The 14,052-nt window shown below is 43.6% G+C and overlaps 1 protein-coding gene across 3 annotated transcripts; it reads right to left on the bottom strand.

The window, feature by feature from the left end:
* Window positions 1-231: 231 nt before the first annotated feature.
* Window positions 232-13,649, bottom strand: ADGRF4 (adhesion G protein-coupled receptor F4). 3 transcript variants are annotated; one of them, XM_023924295.2, is made up of 10 exons: window positions 13,383-13,649; window positions 12,249-12,374; window positions 8,869-8,970; window positions 8,430-8,466; window positions 8,149-8,309; window positions 6,873-7,154; window positions 4,806-6,170; window positions 3,918-3,959; window positions 3,779-3,838; window positions 232-1,554 (listed from the first exon to the last, which is right to left on the bottom strand). In XM_023924295.2, exons 3-10 carry the CDS (start codon window positions 8,944-8,946, stop codon window positions 1,549-1,551), a joined length of 2,031 nt encoding a protein of 676 aa, XP_023780063.2. In that variant the 5' UTR covers window positions 8,947-8,970; window positions 12,249-12,374; window positions 13,383-13,649; the 3' UTR covers window positions 232-1,548. The 3 variants fall into 3 exon arrangements, with proteins under 3 accessions (XP_023780063.2, XP_023780062.2, XP_023780064.2); XM_023924294.2 differs by lacking the exons at window positions 12,249-12,374; window positions 13,383-13,649 and adding an exon at window positions 12,124-12,213; XM_023924296.2 differs by lacking the exons at window positions 3,918-3,959; window positions 12,249-12,374; window positions 13,383-13,649 and adding an exon at window positions 12,124-12,213.
* Between the last annotated feature and the right edge of the window lie 403 nt (window positions 13,650-14,052).

Below are 14,052 nucleotides of genomic sequence, written 5' to 3'. Positions count from 1 at the left end.
GCAGCACACAGACCCAATTTTACCTCTATTTGAATAAAGGTAAACGTGAAGATGAGCTGTGTGAAAGGAGCAGGGATGGACTCCTGTCTGGAGAGGGAGAGAGGAAGCAACAGGGTCCTGAGGACAAGAACTGCCCCATGTCGTGGTTTTAAAGCATTAGCTAAAAAATCACTAGAAAACTTACTCATTTCTTGCTGTGAGATTAGGAGAAGGGAAAAACATGTTCAAAACTTAAAAGGAATAAAGAAAGTTTATTGACAAAAATACAAGAATAAGAAACCAGAATAAAACTTCTAGAAACCCTTTTTAACCACCAGGTTTTGTCTCTATGTTGTCAATTAAACAAGCACTGCTCTTCCCTCCAGACCCTCCTCAGCCTCTCCCACCAGAACATCTGGCTGTGGCTTTTCCCATGCTGGGGCATTTTTCTCCCTCTTCAATAAAGGCTTGTTCATGACCTTAAACTGTGTTATTTTGCTTAAATCTTCTATATTTCAAATGTATGTGAAGCCACTTTTGTTTAAGTGACTTCTGACCTGAGGTAATACTGAGGGCATTTATCTAGGTTTTTGGTAGAGAAGGACAAGTACTACTTGTTAGAAACAGTGACAAAATTTCAACTTTATTTTCATTTGAAACCATGAATTTATCCTGACAAGAGGCAATAATGCTTCATTAGAAAGGGTTTCTCAGAACAAGGACAGATTTTCTACTTAAACCAGATACCCCATCTGACGTGGAGAAACAATCTCCTTTGTTAGGACACCGCACAGGAAATGTCCATCCATTTGATTCAGCTCTGCTTGCTTTCCCACATCTAAAGGGGGAAACTGATAATTTGCAGTGTCCTCTTTCTTGCTCATCTCTGTCACTGTCTTGCAGAACAGGAAAAAGAATGAAAATTCTGTCTGGACAGATCAGAAAAGGGCTTTGTACAGTTCCTCTGACACACAAGAACTGAGATGGAGACAACAAATATTGGGAGGGAGGGAACAGCTACAATGCAGAAACAGAGTTGTCCATCAGTCTGGAAGGACAAGTGGAAATGATGAATACAGTAACAACAAATAGAATCAGTTTTACTCAAAAGACAGACAAAATCAGCTAGATAATGCTCAACATTTGTACATCACATGAAAAATTAAATAATTTTACAACAGCTCCACATACTGTACAGCTCCTTATTTCACTGACAAAAATAATAAAAGGAAAGAAAAAGAAAATAAGAAAGAAATTGAAGCACTGAAATGGCAAATGAGGACAAACTCTCCTCACAGCAGTTTTCACAAAGGTGAGAAACAAGCTTTTTGTTTCAGCATGTTTCTTCCAAGGGCTGCAGCAACACTGATGGTTTCCTGCTCCTGACAGCAGGTTCAGGGCCTTTTCTCTTCTGCTTTTCACGATGCTTCCCGTGGTTGTGCTCCAGGACAGTGCTGTCCATGCTCTGAGCTGGTCAGGCTCTCCTGCTCCCCTCAAACCAGCACCTCTCTGCAAGAAGTGCTCCTTTTCTTCTCACTGGTCAGATCCACTGAAGACAACAGTCCACTGCTAGGACTAGGAGGGAAAACAATCAGGTCAGATTACAAGAATCACCTCTGGAGGTGGAGGGTCCATTTCAAACAGGAGCTGCCTCAGCATCCTGTGAGAAACACAAGATGGTCAACTTAAAATGTGACCCACAGGAAAGGCTCCTGCAGGTGTGGGGAAACTCAGAGACCTGAAGCAAGAGCCTGCGTAACCCTTCCAGTGTTTTACATTGACCATTAAACCTCTGGATACACAGTCCCATTTTGGGCCCCTCAGTCCAGGAGGGACATTGAGGGGCTGGAGCATGGCCAGAGAAGGGAACAGAGCTGGGGAAGGGTCTGGAGCACAGCTCTGATGAGGAGCAGCTGAGGGAGGAGCTGGGGAAGCTCAGCCTGGAGAAAAGGAGGCTCAGGAGGGACCTTCTGGCTCTGCACAACTCCTGACAGGAGGGGACAGCCGGGTGGGGTCGGGCTCTCGTGCACCAAAAGCAACAGGACAAAAGAAAATGGCCTCACCTTGTGCCAGGGGGATTTGGATTGGATATTAGGAATAATTCCTTCACCAAACATTGGAACAGGCTGCCCAAGACAGTGGTGGAGTCCCTGGAGGTATTTAAAAGTCACCTAGATGTGACCACTGGGGACGTGGTTTAGTGGTGGGTTTGGCAGTGCTGGCAGCCAAGTCTTGGTGGGACTCAACCTGAAAGGTCTTTTCCAACCTAAACAATCCTATGATTCTGAAATTCTCTGAAACAATACTTTTTTATTTTTTTTTAAACAATCATCTCAGGTGTGACAAGCTTCTCCAGCTCTAATGAGTCAAACTCCATGTTTACACCCATGTTTACAAAAGTGGATGACTCACATCTTTCCCCTCTGTTATGCCACAGTAAACACCTACACGTGGTTTCTTCCACCCAGGTGAGTGACAACATCGACCCAAATTCCTAGGCACACACAGCCATGGTTTCCACATCAAGTTTTGCCCAGTGAGATCACTCAATACTTTTATCAAATGCTGCTGAGTCACAGGATTAGTGACATTTCCATCTGCTGTTTCCAGACTATTATACTGAAGGTGTCTTGAGAGAATTTTAACTTTCAAACTTTCAACCATGACCTAACGCCTGACAAGATGTGAAATATCTTTATTGGATCTTCCTGGATCGATAAAAGAATTGTAATTTCAAAGCTGCACAGTCTCTTCTGCCCCAAATGACCCAAATGGTGGTTTCAGAGAGGAGAAATAGTTGCCTTAACCCCTCTATTTTCCCCCCATAAATACATTTTTCCCCACATACATTTGAACACACAGTCACTGGAAGCCCTCCACAGCTTTCAATACAAGGATCATAACTGAGAAATAGACTGGGAAAAAAATGAAATTATTTTTCTCATGTCCAAACTGGACTGACACAGTTTCTTTTGGCTGACAGAAAAAACACTGCAGGTAATTCTTGTGACACCTAAAGGACCTTTTTATAAATATTGTGTGAAACCACTAAAGCCTTGGTACCAAAAGAAATCCAAGGACAACAGACAGTTTTTTTGCAGTAGAGGTAGGAAACACCAACTCAGTAATGTCAACAATTCTGCCAAAGTTTTTGCAGGAAGCTGCTAAAACACAGTTTGTTTCCTTAAGGTTGAAACATTGCTTTTAATGAATTGCTCTGATATTTAAAAGAGCCTCACACTCTCATGAGTGCACATCAATCACACCAAACACACTGTCTGGGCTCTGAGTGCTTTCCATCCCCCAGGTGAAAGCAGAACAACTCTCTGACATCCTAAAGCAGCCCTGCTGGCATACAGATCCATGTTTTTGTGAAGGCAGCAAACAGGTCATTACATTGGGAATTCTGATTCCTAATTCCATTCCTTCCTTATTCAGTGACCTTAAAGCAAATCTAATTCATATATGGGGGAAAAAGTTACTGGCACTGTCTGCCTAAAGGGCTTTGACATCTGCAGGTGAAGAGATTAGATGAAAATACCACTTTTAACTTTGTAACCACAGCAGAAGGTTATGTGGGAGTCACAAAAATCTATTGATTGCCACTTCTGATATTTAGAAGCTTAATATCCTGTGCAGACTTTTGAGATACCTGTATGTACCTGTCCTTCAGCAAGTATTTACATGTGAAAAATGTTATATGCTGTAAGATGCAGTGGATGGTTCCCTGCTTCTGACATACAAATAAGGTTTGTAAATTGGTAAATTAGCCATTAACAGGAAAATAAATAAACTTTACCTTTTCTAGACCCCACCTCCGCCTCGATGAAAGGCAGTTCATCCTTAAGGCTTCTCTTGTCTGCAGATTTAAATAAAAAATATTAAAGGGACCAGCTTCTCAAGGTGTAAAAAATGTTCATATAATCCAGAATAAGTACCTTTCTGTCCAGAAGTGTCCCAAACAACAGGATGAAGAATCCCTAAGAAATTGCAAAACCAGTTAACAAAACCAACATAACCACATGATATTTCTTAAGTGTTTTTAGATGTCTTTTCATTAAGGAGAGATCTCATCACTTGTGATTCGGGTAACAGCATTGCACAAAATGGTTTTATCCACCCAGGTCACAAGGGCTCTCTGGGAACATCAGGAATGGATATAACCTGTGTTCCTCCTGACTATGAACTGGACTGATAGGTAACACACCAGGGCTGTCTCAGCCCACTCAGTCAGCTAAGGCAGACTGGGTGTGCAGCAGGGCATCAGGTAACACTGCTGCTTATGCTGATGAGCTAATCAAAACCACGGAATCATGGAATGGAATGGTTTGGGTTGGAATTGACCTTAAAGGACATTCAGTTCCAACCCCCTGCCGTGGGCAGGGACACCTTCCACCGCAGCAGGTTGCTCAGAGCCCCATCCAGCCTGGTCTTGAATGTTCCCAGGGATGGGACATCCACAGCTTCTCTGGGAAGTCTGTGCCAGTGTCATCTACACTGGAAGGGAGAATTTTTCTGTGTAATTGTTAAGGATCAGATTTGTAGTTACGGACATGAACTGGTGTATTTTACATTTAACAGAAATTAATCATGGGATTAATTCCTCGTTCCACTTCCAGCAGACCAGTTTGTTCCATTACCCACCTGCACCTAAAACACCAACCCAGGATGTCTCGTGTGCAGGAAAGCACCGAGTGGAAGAGAAAGCTGAGATCCTGCTTTTCACACACAACACCTGCTGCCATTTGATCCCCCTTTGATCTGGTACCTTTATGCCAGGCCCAAGGTCTGAGCACACACACTACTCCCAGTGTCCCAGAGTTTACCTGGAAGGCGTTCAGCAGTGCAAACACGACGTGGAAGGCCAGAGAGCGGCTGTCGATGATCGTCGCCAGTCCAAACCCCCAGGTGAGGCCCAGCAGAGGCGTCAGAAGGGCAACGTTTTTACTGACTCGGATCATGCTGCTCAAATCTTGTGACTTGCAGCCCTCTCCAACGGAGGATCTCCCAGTCTTCACCACAACCACGACCACCACAATGAGATTCATAACAATGATGCTCAGGGCAGGTACAACAAAGGCCAAAAGTGCTTTTGTCTCATACCAATTGAGCCAGCAGGCTCCAGGCCTTAAATACCCATTTTTTGGTTCAGTAATAGCAACAGTGAGGACAGATACGACCAAGGGACATCCATATCCAATAGAGAATGCTGCAGCTAGGAACACAGATCTTGTTATCTTAAAAAAAATTAACAATAATCCATAGAGAATCAAGAGGCCCAGGGTAAACATCCAAAAAAACAGGGCAAGATAGAAAAAGTGAAGGAAAAAAGTGGCTGCCACACACAGCTGGTAGTTTAGGGCTGTATTGTGCACAATGGCTGCCAGGATGAACAGGACATCAGCGACAAGAAGCGAGGCTGCGATGTTGACCAAGCAGAAGTGGCGCATGTAGGTTATTTCAGTTTTTGTGACGTGGTGCCAGACCACGGCCTCGATGGCAAGGCAGAGGACCAGGCTGAGAATGGAGAGGCCCAGGCCCACCCGTGTGATGTAATCCAGCACCAAGCTCCGTGGCGCGGCCGGGGCCATCAGGATGGAGAAGGACCTGTAGGTGTGGCGTTGGTGGGCGCAGATGCAAACCACGGCGGTGACGCTGTGCGCGCGCAGCCGGCACGCCCTGGGATCCCAGCGCCGCTCGGCCGAGTGCCACCCCACGCACTGAGCCCCCACCTGCTCCAGCTTGTTCAGCTTCTCAAAGGTGAGCAGAACGTTCTGGAGCTCCTCTGGCAGCAACACCGACAGCACCATCCCGTTCACAAAAGCAGGGCCCAGCTGGTTGGTCTCTAGGATGGCTCCGAGCGTTGGAAATGCAACGCTGATGGCTTTGGAAGCCCTGGGTAACCTCAGAAGCTCTTCTTCTGGAATCACCACGTTCCCAGTGATGTTGCCTGTGCTGTTGAACTCCATGGAAAAGTCAAAGCTCCTTCCAGAAGTGTTTCTGTGTATGCTGTAGCCTTTGGTAGCGATGAAGGGCTCCTGGATACTTTCTGACTCATTCCTTAGAAGAAGTTTCCCAGCAAATAAATTCACCGAGTCCAGTAATATTGAACCAGCATTTCTGTCCTTTACAAAAGCCCAGTTGGAAATGATGGAGCTGTTCAGAATATGGTTTGCTATCCTGCTGTAGCTCTGAAACAAACAAGCAAAATAGAATTTATTTGTTTTATGTTACAAGAAACCAAATATTATTCTTCTGGCAATGGCCCCAAAAAATTCATGTGATTTCTGTAAAAGAATAATCCTTTGACAATGAATACGTTCCCATGATCCATCCCAGTCAAACCCAAACATCTCATTACTAGAATTGTCCCATCCTCTTCATATCCTACATCAAAAGGTGATTGGAGAAGTAAATATAAAGCAAAAAAGACACCCTAGTACTATTCCAGATGCTGACCCACAGTGCAGGTCTGGTTTTTACCACACTCCCTGTATTTCTTCCCCCACTCTCTGATTTCTGAGTTCATCAGGGAAAGATCTCTGTTGTTGTACAACACATGACAACACAGCTGCAGGTCAGCACCTCCAAGGTTGCCTTCCCTATAGTGTCATACTTTAGAAATTAATTTTTTCTTGTACTGTTATCCCATGCCTATGACAGCAGTTCCTGGAAACATTTGTTTGTAAAGAAATTTAATTCCACAGTCTATTTTCACACATGAATAAGTCAAAAAGTTTCTCTGACAAGATATCCCACTCTGGAAACTCTTTCCAGGTGATCTCCATGTGACTTGCAGCCACCACTTCATTGGACAGTGGCCATAAGGACAAAATACTTGTAGATGCTCCATAAAGCTCAGAAGCACCTCCAAAGCAAATAAAAGTAAATACCTGCATTTTCCCTCTAGTGACATTCTCTGATAGCAGCAGGGAAATCTTCTTTAGCAATTCCACTATATCAGCAATGTTTCCTGGGATGGCTGGTGAAGACAGGATATCTGGGATGATGCAAGAAAAATCCGCTTGGCAGCTCTGATTCCCAGCACCAAAATGCTTTGCTCCATCTCCAGGCTTCCCATGCCCTAGCTTTCCTCCTCCTCCAAAAGGAAGATGTGCTCCAGCACCACCACCGTGTCCTCCAGAGCATGGGAGGAGTTCACTTTGGGATATCCTCTGGAGGGAAGAAATAGGTTTGAGACAATCAGTGAAAAGAATGAAAATTAATCCACAGCTACAACTAGGCAAGAGATGCAGCCCTGGGTGTGCAGAGAAGGTGCCAGATGGACTGAATCTCAGGACCAGAGCTGACCTGAGAAGAATATCATGGTTACACTACACACATGAAGGAAGGGGCAAGAACTAAATGCAGTATCTTATTCTTGAAGTGACATGAGTAAGGATCTTGCAGCTGAGGTGAATTTGTCATAAATAATCTGATTATTACACACATTGGTGTTGTTCTTTCCTCAGTTTCATCCTGCTGTGTTCTTACCTCGGTTTAGATCCACTGGTGAGGAACACCAGGCAAGTGAACAAGGCAACTTCATTTCTGAATTCTGTTCCCACACAAGAATCTCCCAAATTTATTTCCTATCCCCTGATTTAAGACTGTGAAAGAATTAGAGAAATGTCTGATGAGGAGTGGCTGAGGGATCTGGCAATGTTTAGCCTGGAAAAAAGGAGGCTCAATGGGGGACTTTATCACTCTACAACTACCTGAAACGAGGTTATAGTGAGGTGGGGTCAGGCTCTTCTCACAGGTAACAAGTGACAGGACAAGAGGCCATGGTGTCAAGACACACCAAGGGAGATTTAGACTGGATATTAGGAAAAATTTCTGAAAGGGTGATCAGGTGTTGGAACAGGCTGCCCAGGGAAGTGGTGGAATCACAGTCCCTGGACAGGCGTGGAGGTGGCACTTGAGGTTGTGGTTCAGCAGTGAAATGGTGGTGCTGGGCTAATGGCTGCACTCAATGATCTTAAAGGCCTTTTCCAACCTAAACAATTCCTTGATTCCATGAAGTCAGAGCCTGTTATCAAAGCCTGTTACTCTGTGTTTTAGGATCTCATCTCCCTTTGCTCAGGACTGAAGGCACACAGAAGGAGGGTCTGTCTTTGCAAGAAGTTAAAAGCACAGGCCAAAGTAGGTGCACAACAGCATCCTCACCTGAAAAAGGGACTGAACATCCAGGCTTGCACAAGCATCTGACAACAGCTGCCACTTTCTGTCTTCACAGACAAAACTTGTCTCCCCGTGGAAGGAGGGAGAGCAAGGCTGAATACAAATTGCTCCATTATCTTGGCAGGGAATGAGATTTATACAGGCATCTGGAAAATAAACCAAGCAGACGCTGTTAGAAGGTGAAAGACAGCATACCATGGTCTGTGATGTATCAGGGGTGTAAAGTATTGATAACATCTCACAAAGCATTAACCAAGGCACTGTACCTTGCTCATCACCAGTCTTTGATTTGTTACTGAGAACCTGAAAAATAAGAAGTGGAATGTAGAGTGAATGTTTACATAAGTAAAAGATGACTCCTTGGTACAAATCAGAAAGGGTTTCAAGAGGAAAATAGTCCTTTAGAGGTTCAGAATGCAGATTTTCTGGCCCTTTGCTAATACAGCCCAGCTGAGAACTCTCTACTTCAGGTGTGCCTCTACATATGAAGCCTTCAGTTGGACCCTGCTACTGAAGTGACACTGTGAGCTCATGCACAGGATCTCAGATGAGATCTCAGATGAGATCTCAGATGAGGAAGTTGTTTATGATGAAGATGGTGAGACACTGCCACAGGCTGTCCAGAGAGGCTGTGGCTGCCCCATCCCCAGAAGTGTTCAAGGTCACTTGATGGGGATTTGAGCAGCCTGGTCTAGTGAAACTTACCCTGGGAGTGCTGTGTGACATGGCCAGGAAGAAGTGTGCAGCCCAAAGGAGCAGGCAGTGGATCACCCTCACATCCATCACCACTCATTTGCTGATTTCCTCCTGGAAGAAAGATGTTAAAGAAGTTTAGACATCTCTGTTTCCACTTCTTGAACACAGTCTGATTGTTTACTAGTAAAAAAACCAGCTAAACCTATGCCAGAGACTGTCCTTACTGGGCTTGCAAGGTGATTTTTGGGCATTCATAATTCATTACCTTTACTGAGAATGACTTGTGAACCCTTTCTTAAAAATAAAAAATAAAAAATCTTTTTGACACTGGATGTTACTGCATTAATAATTTACTCTAAACTGTAAGCTGGGGAGCTTATTAAAACAGTTCAGCCTGTGGGTCCCTTTTGAAGTCATTTAAGACAGTCTCATCTCCACTGGGTTCATGCTCTGCTCTCCTTGGGCAGTTCCTGCCATGTGAGCAGGAAACGTGGGCACTCAGGGCCCAGAAATCAAAATATGACAAACAAGGGCCAGAGTGAAGAGTTACTTCCTTTGCAGAAGAATTCAGACCTCTATTCCCTCCATGAAGTTGCCCACAATCCCTAATGAAAGCTAAATATCCTGGGATGCAACTTGTTACAGGTATAATTGTGGGAGAACAATAATCCAGAAAGGGAATGAAGAAAAAACAACATGTACATCAAATCTGATTATTAGATGCTAGACGTGTCCAAGGCAAAAGCAACTGCTGTGAGTTCAGAAGAATTGAGACATTGATCTTCTATCACCACAAGTAGATTAATTTAATTTTTAAAAAAAGAAAAAAAATGCATAAAAGTCATTGAGTTAAACTACCAAAGCAAGAAGCAATTGCACAGTGGCAAAACAGGATGACAGCTGGATCTCAAGAGAAGGCAACATGAAAAACCTCATCAAATTGCCAAGCCTTGAGAGGAGCCCCTCAGTTTTCCCTGACATGTACAGATCTGCACAGATGATGCTGATCAGAAGCAGGAGTCCTGCACTGGGACAGCAGAGATGTGTTTTCCCATCCAGAGGCTCCAGGCTCTCCCATCTGACAGAATCAAAGGCCCAGGCACACAGCTGCCTGCCTCTTCCATCTGTGATGTTTGGTCACCATGCTATGTTCTTAGATAGGAGGTTTATTACTTAATAATGAAATTGCCATAAAAGTAAGAGTTCAACTAATGCACTGAATTTCTAAGGCAGCTCTTAAGGAAAACCTCATGCCAGTCTCAGAATTCAGCTGTTAATATGAAAAGCATTTTCTGAGTTAAAAGCTAGCAGCCACTAGCTCTTCTGAGGAAATAAAATGATCAGGAGAAGTGAAGCAGAATATTCAGATCAATATTGCCAAAGAACGGGAGGTGGCTGGGAAACACCTACAGGTTTGGGGTGAAAGGCTGCACCGAATTCTTTTCTGATTTCTGCAGTCATTAAATGTTTGTTGTGAGCTCGTGGCCCTAATTCCATTTCACAGCTCGGAATCCTTGAGCTCATCGTATCTCACCATTAATTAATTCACATTCATTTTGTATTTAATCACAGGTGCAACTCCACCTAACTGAGGCTGTTACCTCTGAGTGAGGGAGAAATCTGGGACATCTCCAGTATCTCAGGCTCACCGAGGGACCGGCCCCAGCCAGCAGTGAAACACTGAGCTCACTCGGCTGCATTGTTTGACTCATCCTGGAAACCACCCAGTCCCAGCACTGCAACCTGCCAAGGCAACCACTGTGCAGTGGAGAAACTCAGGGCAAAACAAGCAAGACTGCAGCAAGTCAGTGTTACTTTAGGAAAAAACATGGGTGTAGTGACACTGGGCCACATGAAAGCATAAACAGAGAGAGGATGATTTATCTCTTTATCATGAACTATCTAGTGCCAGTAATCCCTGCCTTTGTAAGAAGCTGTAAACATGACACTCCTCTGTTCCAGAGGTTTCTGCTCCATCCATGTATCAGGACATAGGCACATGAGCAGCTGAGGTGTCAATACCCTCTCATGTGGAAAGGACTTTCTAGTAAGGGGACACTTCCACACCACAAGCTCAGGAGATTGTCACAAGCTGGTGATCCTCCTTCTCCAGTTCATTTCAAAGCCCTCAACAGAAGGGAAAGAGCAAGGAGTGGATGGGCAGGGGTTACAAGAGAGCAAAGAGTCTCTTAAAATAGAAAAATAAAACAAAACAGAACTGATTGTGAATTTAAAAAGTAATTCCTATGTTGTTTAATGCTCACAGCCTTACATTCAAATCCCTTACTCTGACTCCTGTTGGTGTGAAATTGAAGTATTTTGTAAAACTCTACAGAACTATCCTCCTTTCCTCTACCCCAAGCATATTCTTAATTTTAACTACTGGCAGGATGCACTGCACAGCAGTCTGGCCCTATGTGGGCACAGCAAACAGAGGGATCTGTTCAAACAGTGACAACTGGGATTTACACCCCTCCCACTGCTGGGCCCAAAGGCTCTGGCCAAAGGGTCCTTCATCACCTTGAGTCACTTCTCTCCCCTCTCCACTACTCCAGAAAACAAACTACAGTTAAGTTTACAGAGAAAGATGTTCTGCACAAAAAAATTACAAGCACGCTTTTTGCAAAATTAAGATTTATATTGATCTTGCAATAATTTGCTAGAGAAATGTTTTCTGAAATATTACAAACTCACAACTTTAACATTCATTAGAAGTATTAAACCCATTATTACAGGACCTAATCTATTGGTTTTAGGGCTTGAATTGCTGCATGGTTTGTTTAAAATTCAATAAATCACCACAACATGATAACCTGCCATTGCTACCAAGCAAGTTAAGCTGCAGCGGGAGGCTTCAGTGTTCACATGGTCATCCAAGGATAAAAAGTAAAGCTCTAAATTCTTCAGAATGGTATTAGTTATATTTTTAAAGGAATCATAGTTGGAAAGTGTAGCTTTAAGTGAAGCAAATTCTAAAAGGAAAGTAATCTTTATATATAGCTGTAAGAAAACTCCAAGTTTTCTTCAAAGTGACAACACTGATTAGAGACCAATTACAAAACTAGCAGAAAAAAACCAAGATGTTAATTAAAATATCTAATTATTTTCACAGATGTAAAAAGAATATAAAACTAAGAAAAGAAGCCCAAAGTAAAAACAGCCTTAGCAATTAAATGCATTTCAGATTATGAATGAACCAATTTCACAGACTACTGATAATTCTCCAGCAGCTCTGGAATGATGATTTTCTGTGGAAGTACTCACTGTTTTCAGAAGTCCAGGGAATACTGTGAGCAAAATTAACCCAGCCAGGGGTCCCCCAAGGTCTCAGACGTGACTGACTAACCACTCATGTGCTGCCATCCTTTCCCAGTCTCACTCTGCCTTACCCAGCCCCGTCTCGGTGCTCCGATTCATTTGGAGTTTTCCCATGAAGAAATAATGTTGGGCCGCAGCTGCTTCTTTTCCTGCCTGACTGGATTAAGGCTGAGGAACCTGCAGATGAAGGTATTGCACTGCAAAATGACAAAACATGTTACAAACACACCCACAAATCTGCCAGATTGTCACCTCTGCCAGGAGTCCACAGGGATGAGTCACGCCTGTGGGGTTGCTGCCCTTCCTCTGGGTGCAGGTGGCAGCTTCTGCTCTCCTGTATTTCACAGAACTATGGAATGATTTGGGTTGGAAGAGACCTTAAAGAACATCCAGTTCCAACCCCCTGCCACACCATCCACTGTCACAGGTTGCTTTAAGCACCCTCCAACCTATTACTGAACACTTCCAGGGATGGAGCATCCATAACTCCTCTAAACAATAATTTATAAAGACCTTAAAACACTATCAAAATCTAGTCAAGTTAATGCATTATCCTTCATAAATGCAAGAGCACACTATTGGCAGCACCTTGTGCATCTGAAAAGCCCAATGGGCAAATAATCTTTTCTTCAGGGCTACCCCATCATAAAGGGTGACAGGTACCTGCTGAACCTTGTGCCATGGTCACTATTAGCTCTCTATCACCTCAACTCCAAGAACCAGATTTTCAATAGCCAGAAATTTACAGCAAGTAGTTTATCACTAGAGAAGAGCAATTCCTAACAGTCCTTTACATAGGCCTGACTTGGAAGAGCTCTGATCACTAATTTTTTTCCTACATTCCTGCAGTATTAGTCAGGAGCTTACAGGGTTTCCTATCATTTTGTCTACTGTCAGAACTCCAGCCTGTCCTCAGCCACAGTCATGTCTCCAGTTTTAACCTAAAGATAGGTATTATTTACTGTTCTGCTTTGATATAGCCAGTCTCACATCAGCGTCAAGTAGGAATTTAGCCAGGCACAATCAACTATAGACACCTGGGAAGGTTTTATTCCTTGTACTTGATACACAACCAGATAGAGATCAGTTAAAAAAAAAAACTTTAAGGCTAAAAACAGTATCATGTCAAGGTATGAACATGTTTCAAAAGGCTTCTTGCCCGTATCACCTGGAGCTGTGCTTCTACACACTCCCTGAACCCTTACCGTGACAGCAAAACTGAATGGCCCTTGATTCTCAACACCTCCTCAACATCAAGAGTTCTCTGAAGGACACAAAACCCAACATCCTGCAGCCCTCAGGCACCCACACACTTCTCCCAGGAGGAAGGTGTGTGAATCTGGGCTCCCAGGGGGCTTGGAAAGAGACTGAAACCATGACTCCCAACAAAGAGGGCACTCCAAGCCCTGACCCCAGCAGCATCAGTCTCAGCAGTCACAAGTTGGGGTTGTTTACATTCCTCAGGAACAAACAGGGAGGGGTTTGTCTTCACAGCTCTTGCAAAATCCAATTACCCAAGATCTGCAACCAGCTGCTTCAATGCTGTGCTCACCACCTGCTTTCTCAGACATCAGAAACAACTCAGGTAACTTTTACAGCAGCCAAAAGGCAGCTGTGGAAACCTGGGTTTACCATTTCCTTTGGAAAGAGTTAACAACAGACTTGTGCTAACTTAATGAATACCAGGTATTTATTTAAAAGTTCAACAGATACTTTGCTATACACTTCAAACCTTGCAATAATCACAGGTCCATCAGAAATTCACTTCCACTAACATTAATGAAAAAATTCATCTTTGTGGGAAAAAAATCAAGTAGACCTATAATTTTGCTTTTTTTTTTTTTTTAACTATACCTTGTGTGCTACCAGAAGATT

The sequence above is a fragment of the Cyanistes caeruleus genome, chromosome 2 (assembly GCF_971803275.1).
Source record: "Cyanistes caeruleus chromosome 2, bCyaCae1.hap1.1, whole genome shotgun sequence".
NCBI classification, from domain to species: Eukaryota; Metazoa; Chordata; class Aves; order Passeriformes; family Paridae; genus Cyanistes; species Cyanistes caeruleus.
The sequence above is the reverse complement of the archived record's forward strand: the minus strand, read 5'-3'. Positions and strand labels throughout refer to the sequence as shown.

Excerpts from the sequence above, each read along its gene's own strand:
- ADGRF4 (XM_023924295.2), bottom strand. The coding sequence starts at position 8,946 with ATGGATGTGAGGGTGATCCACTGCCTGCTCCTTTGGGCTGCACACTTC. Across the intron at positions 7,155-8,148 it reads ATGTTCAGTCCCTTTTTCAG|AGGATATCCCAAAGTGAACT; the intron begins GTGAGGATGCTG and ends TCTTCCCTCCAG. Across the intron at positions 3,839-3,917 it reads GGACACTTCTGGACAGAAAG|ACAAGAGAAGCCTTAAGGAT; the intron begins GTACTTATTCTG and ends TTAAATCTGCAG.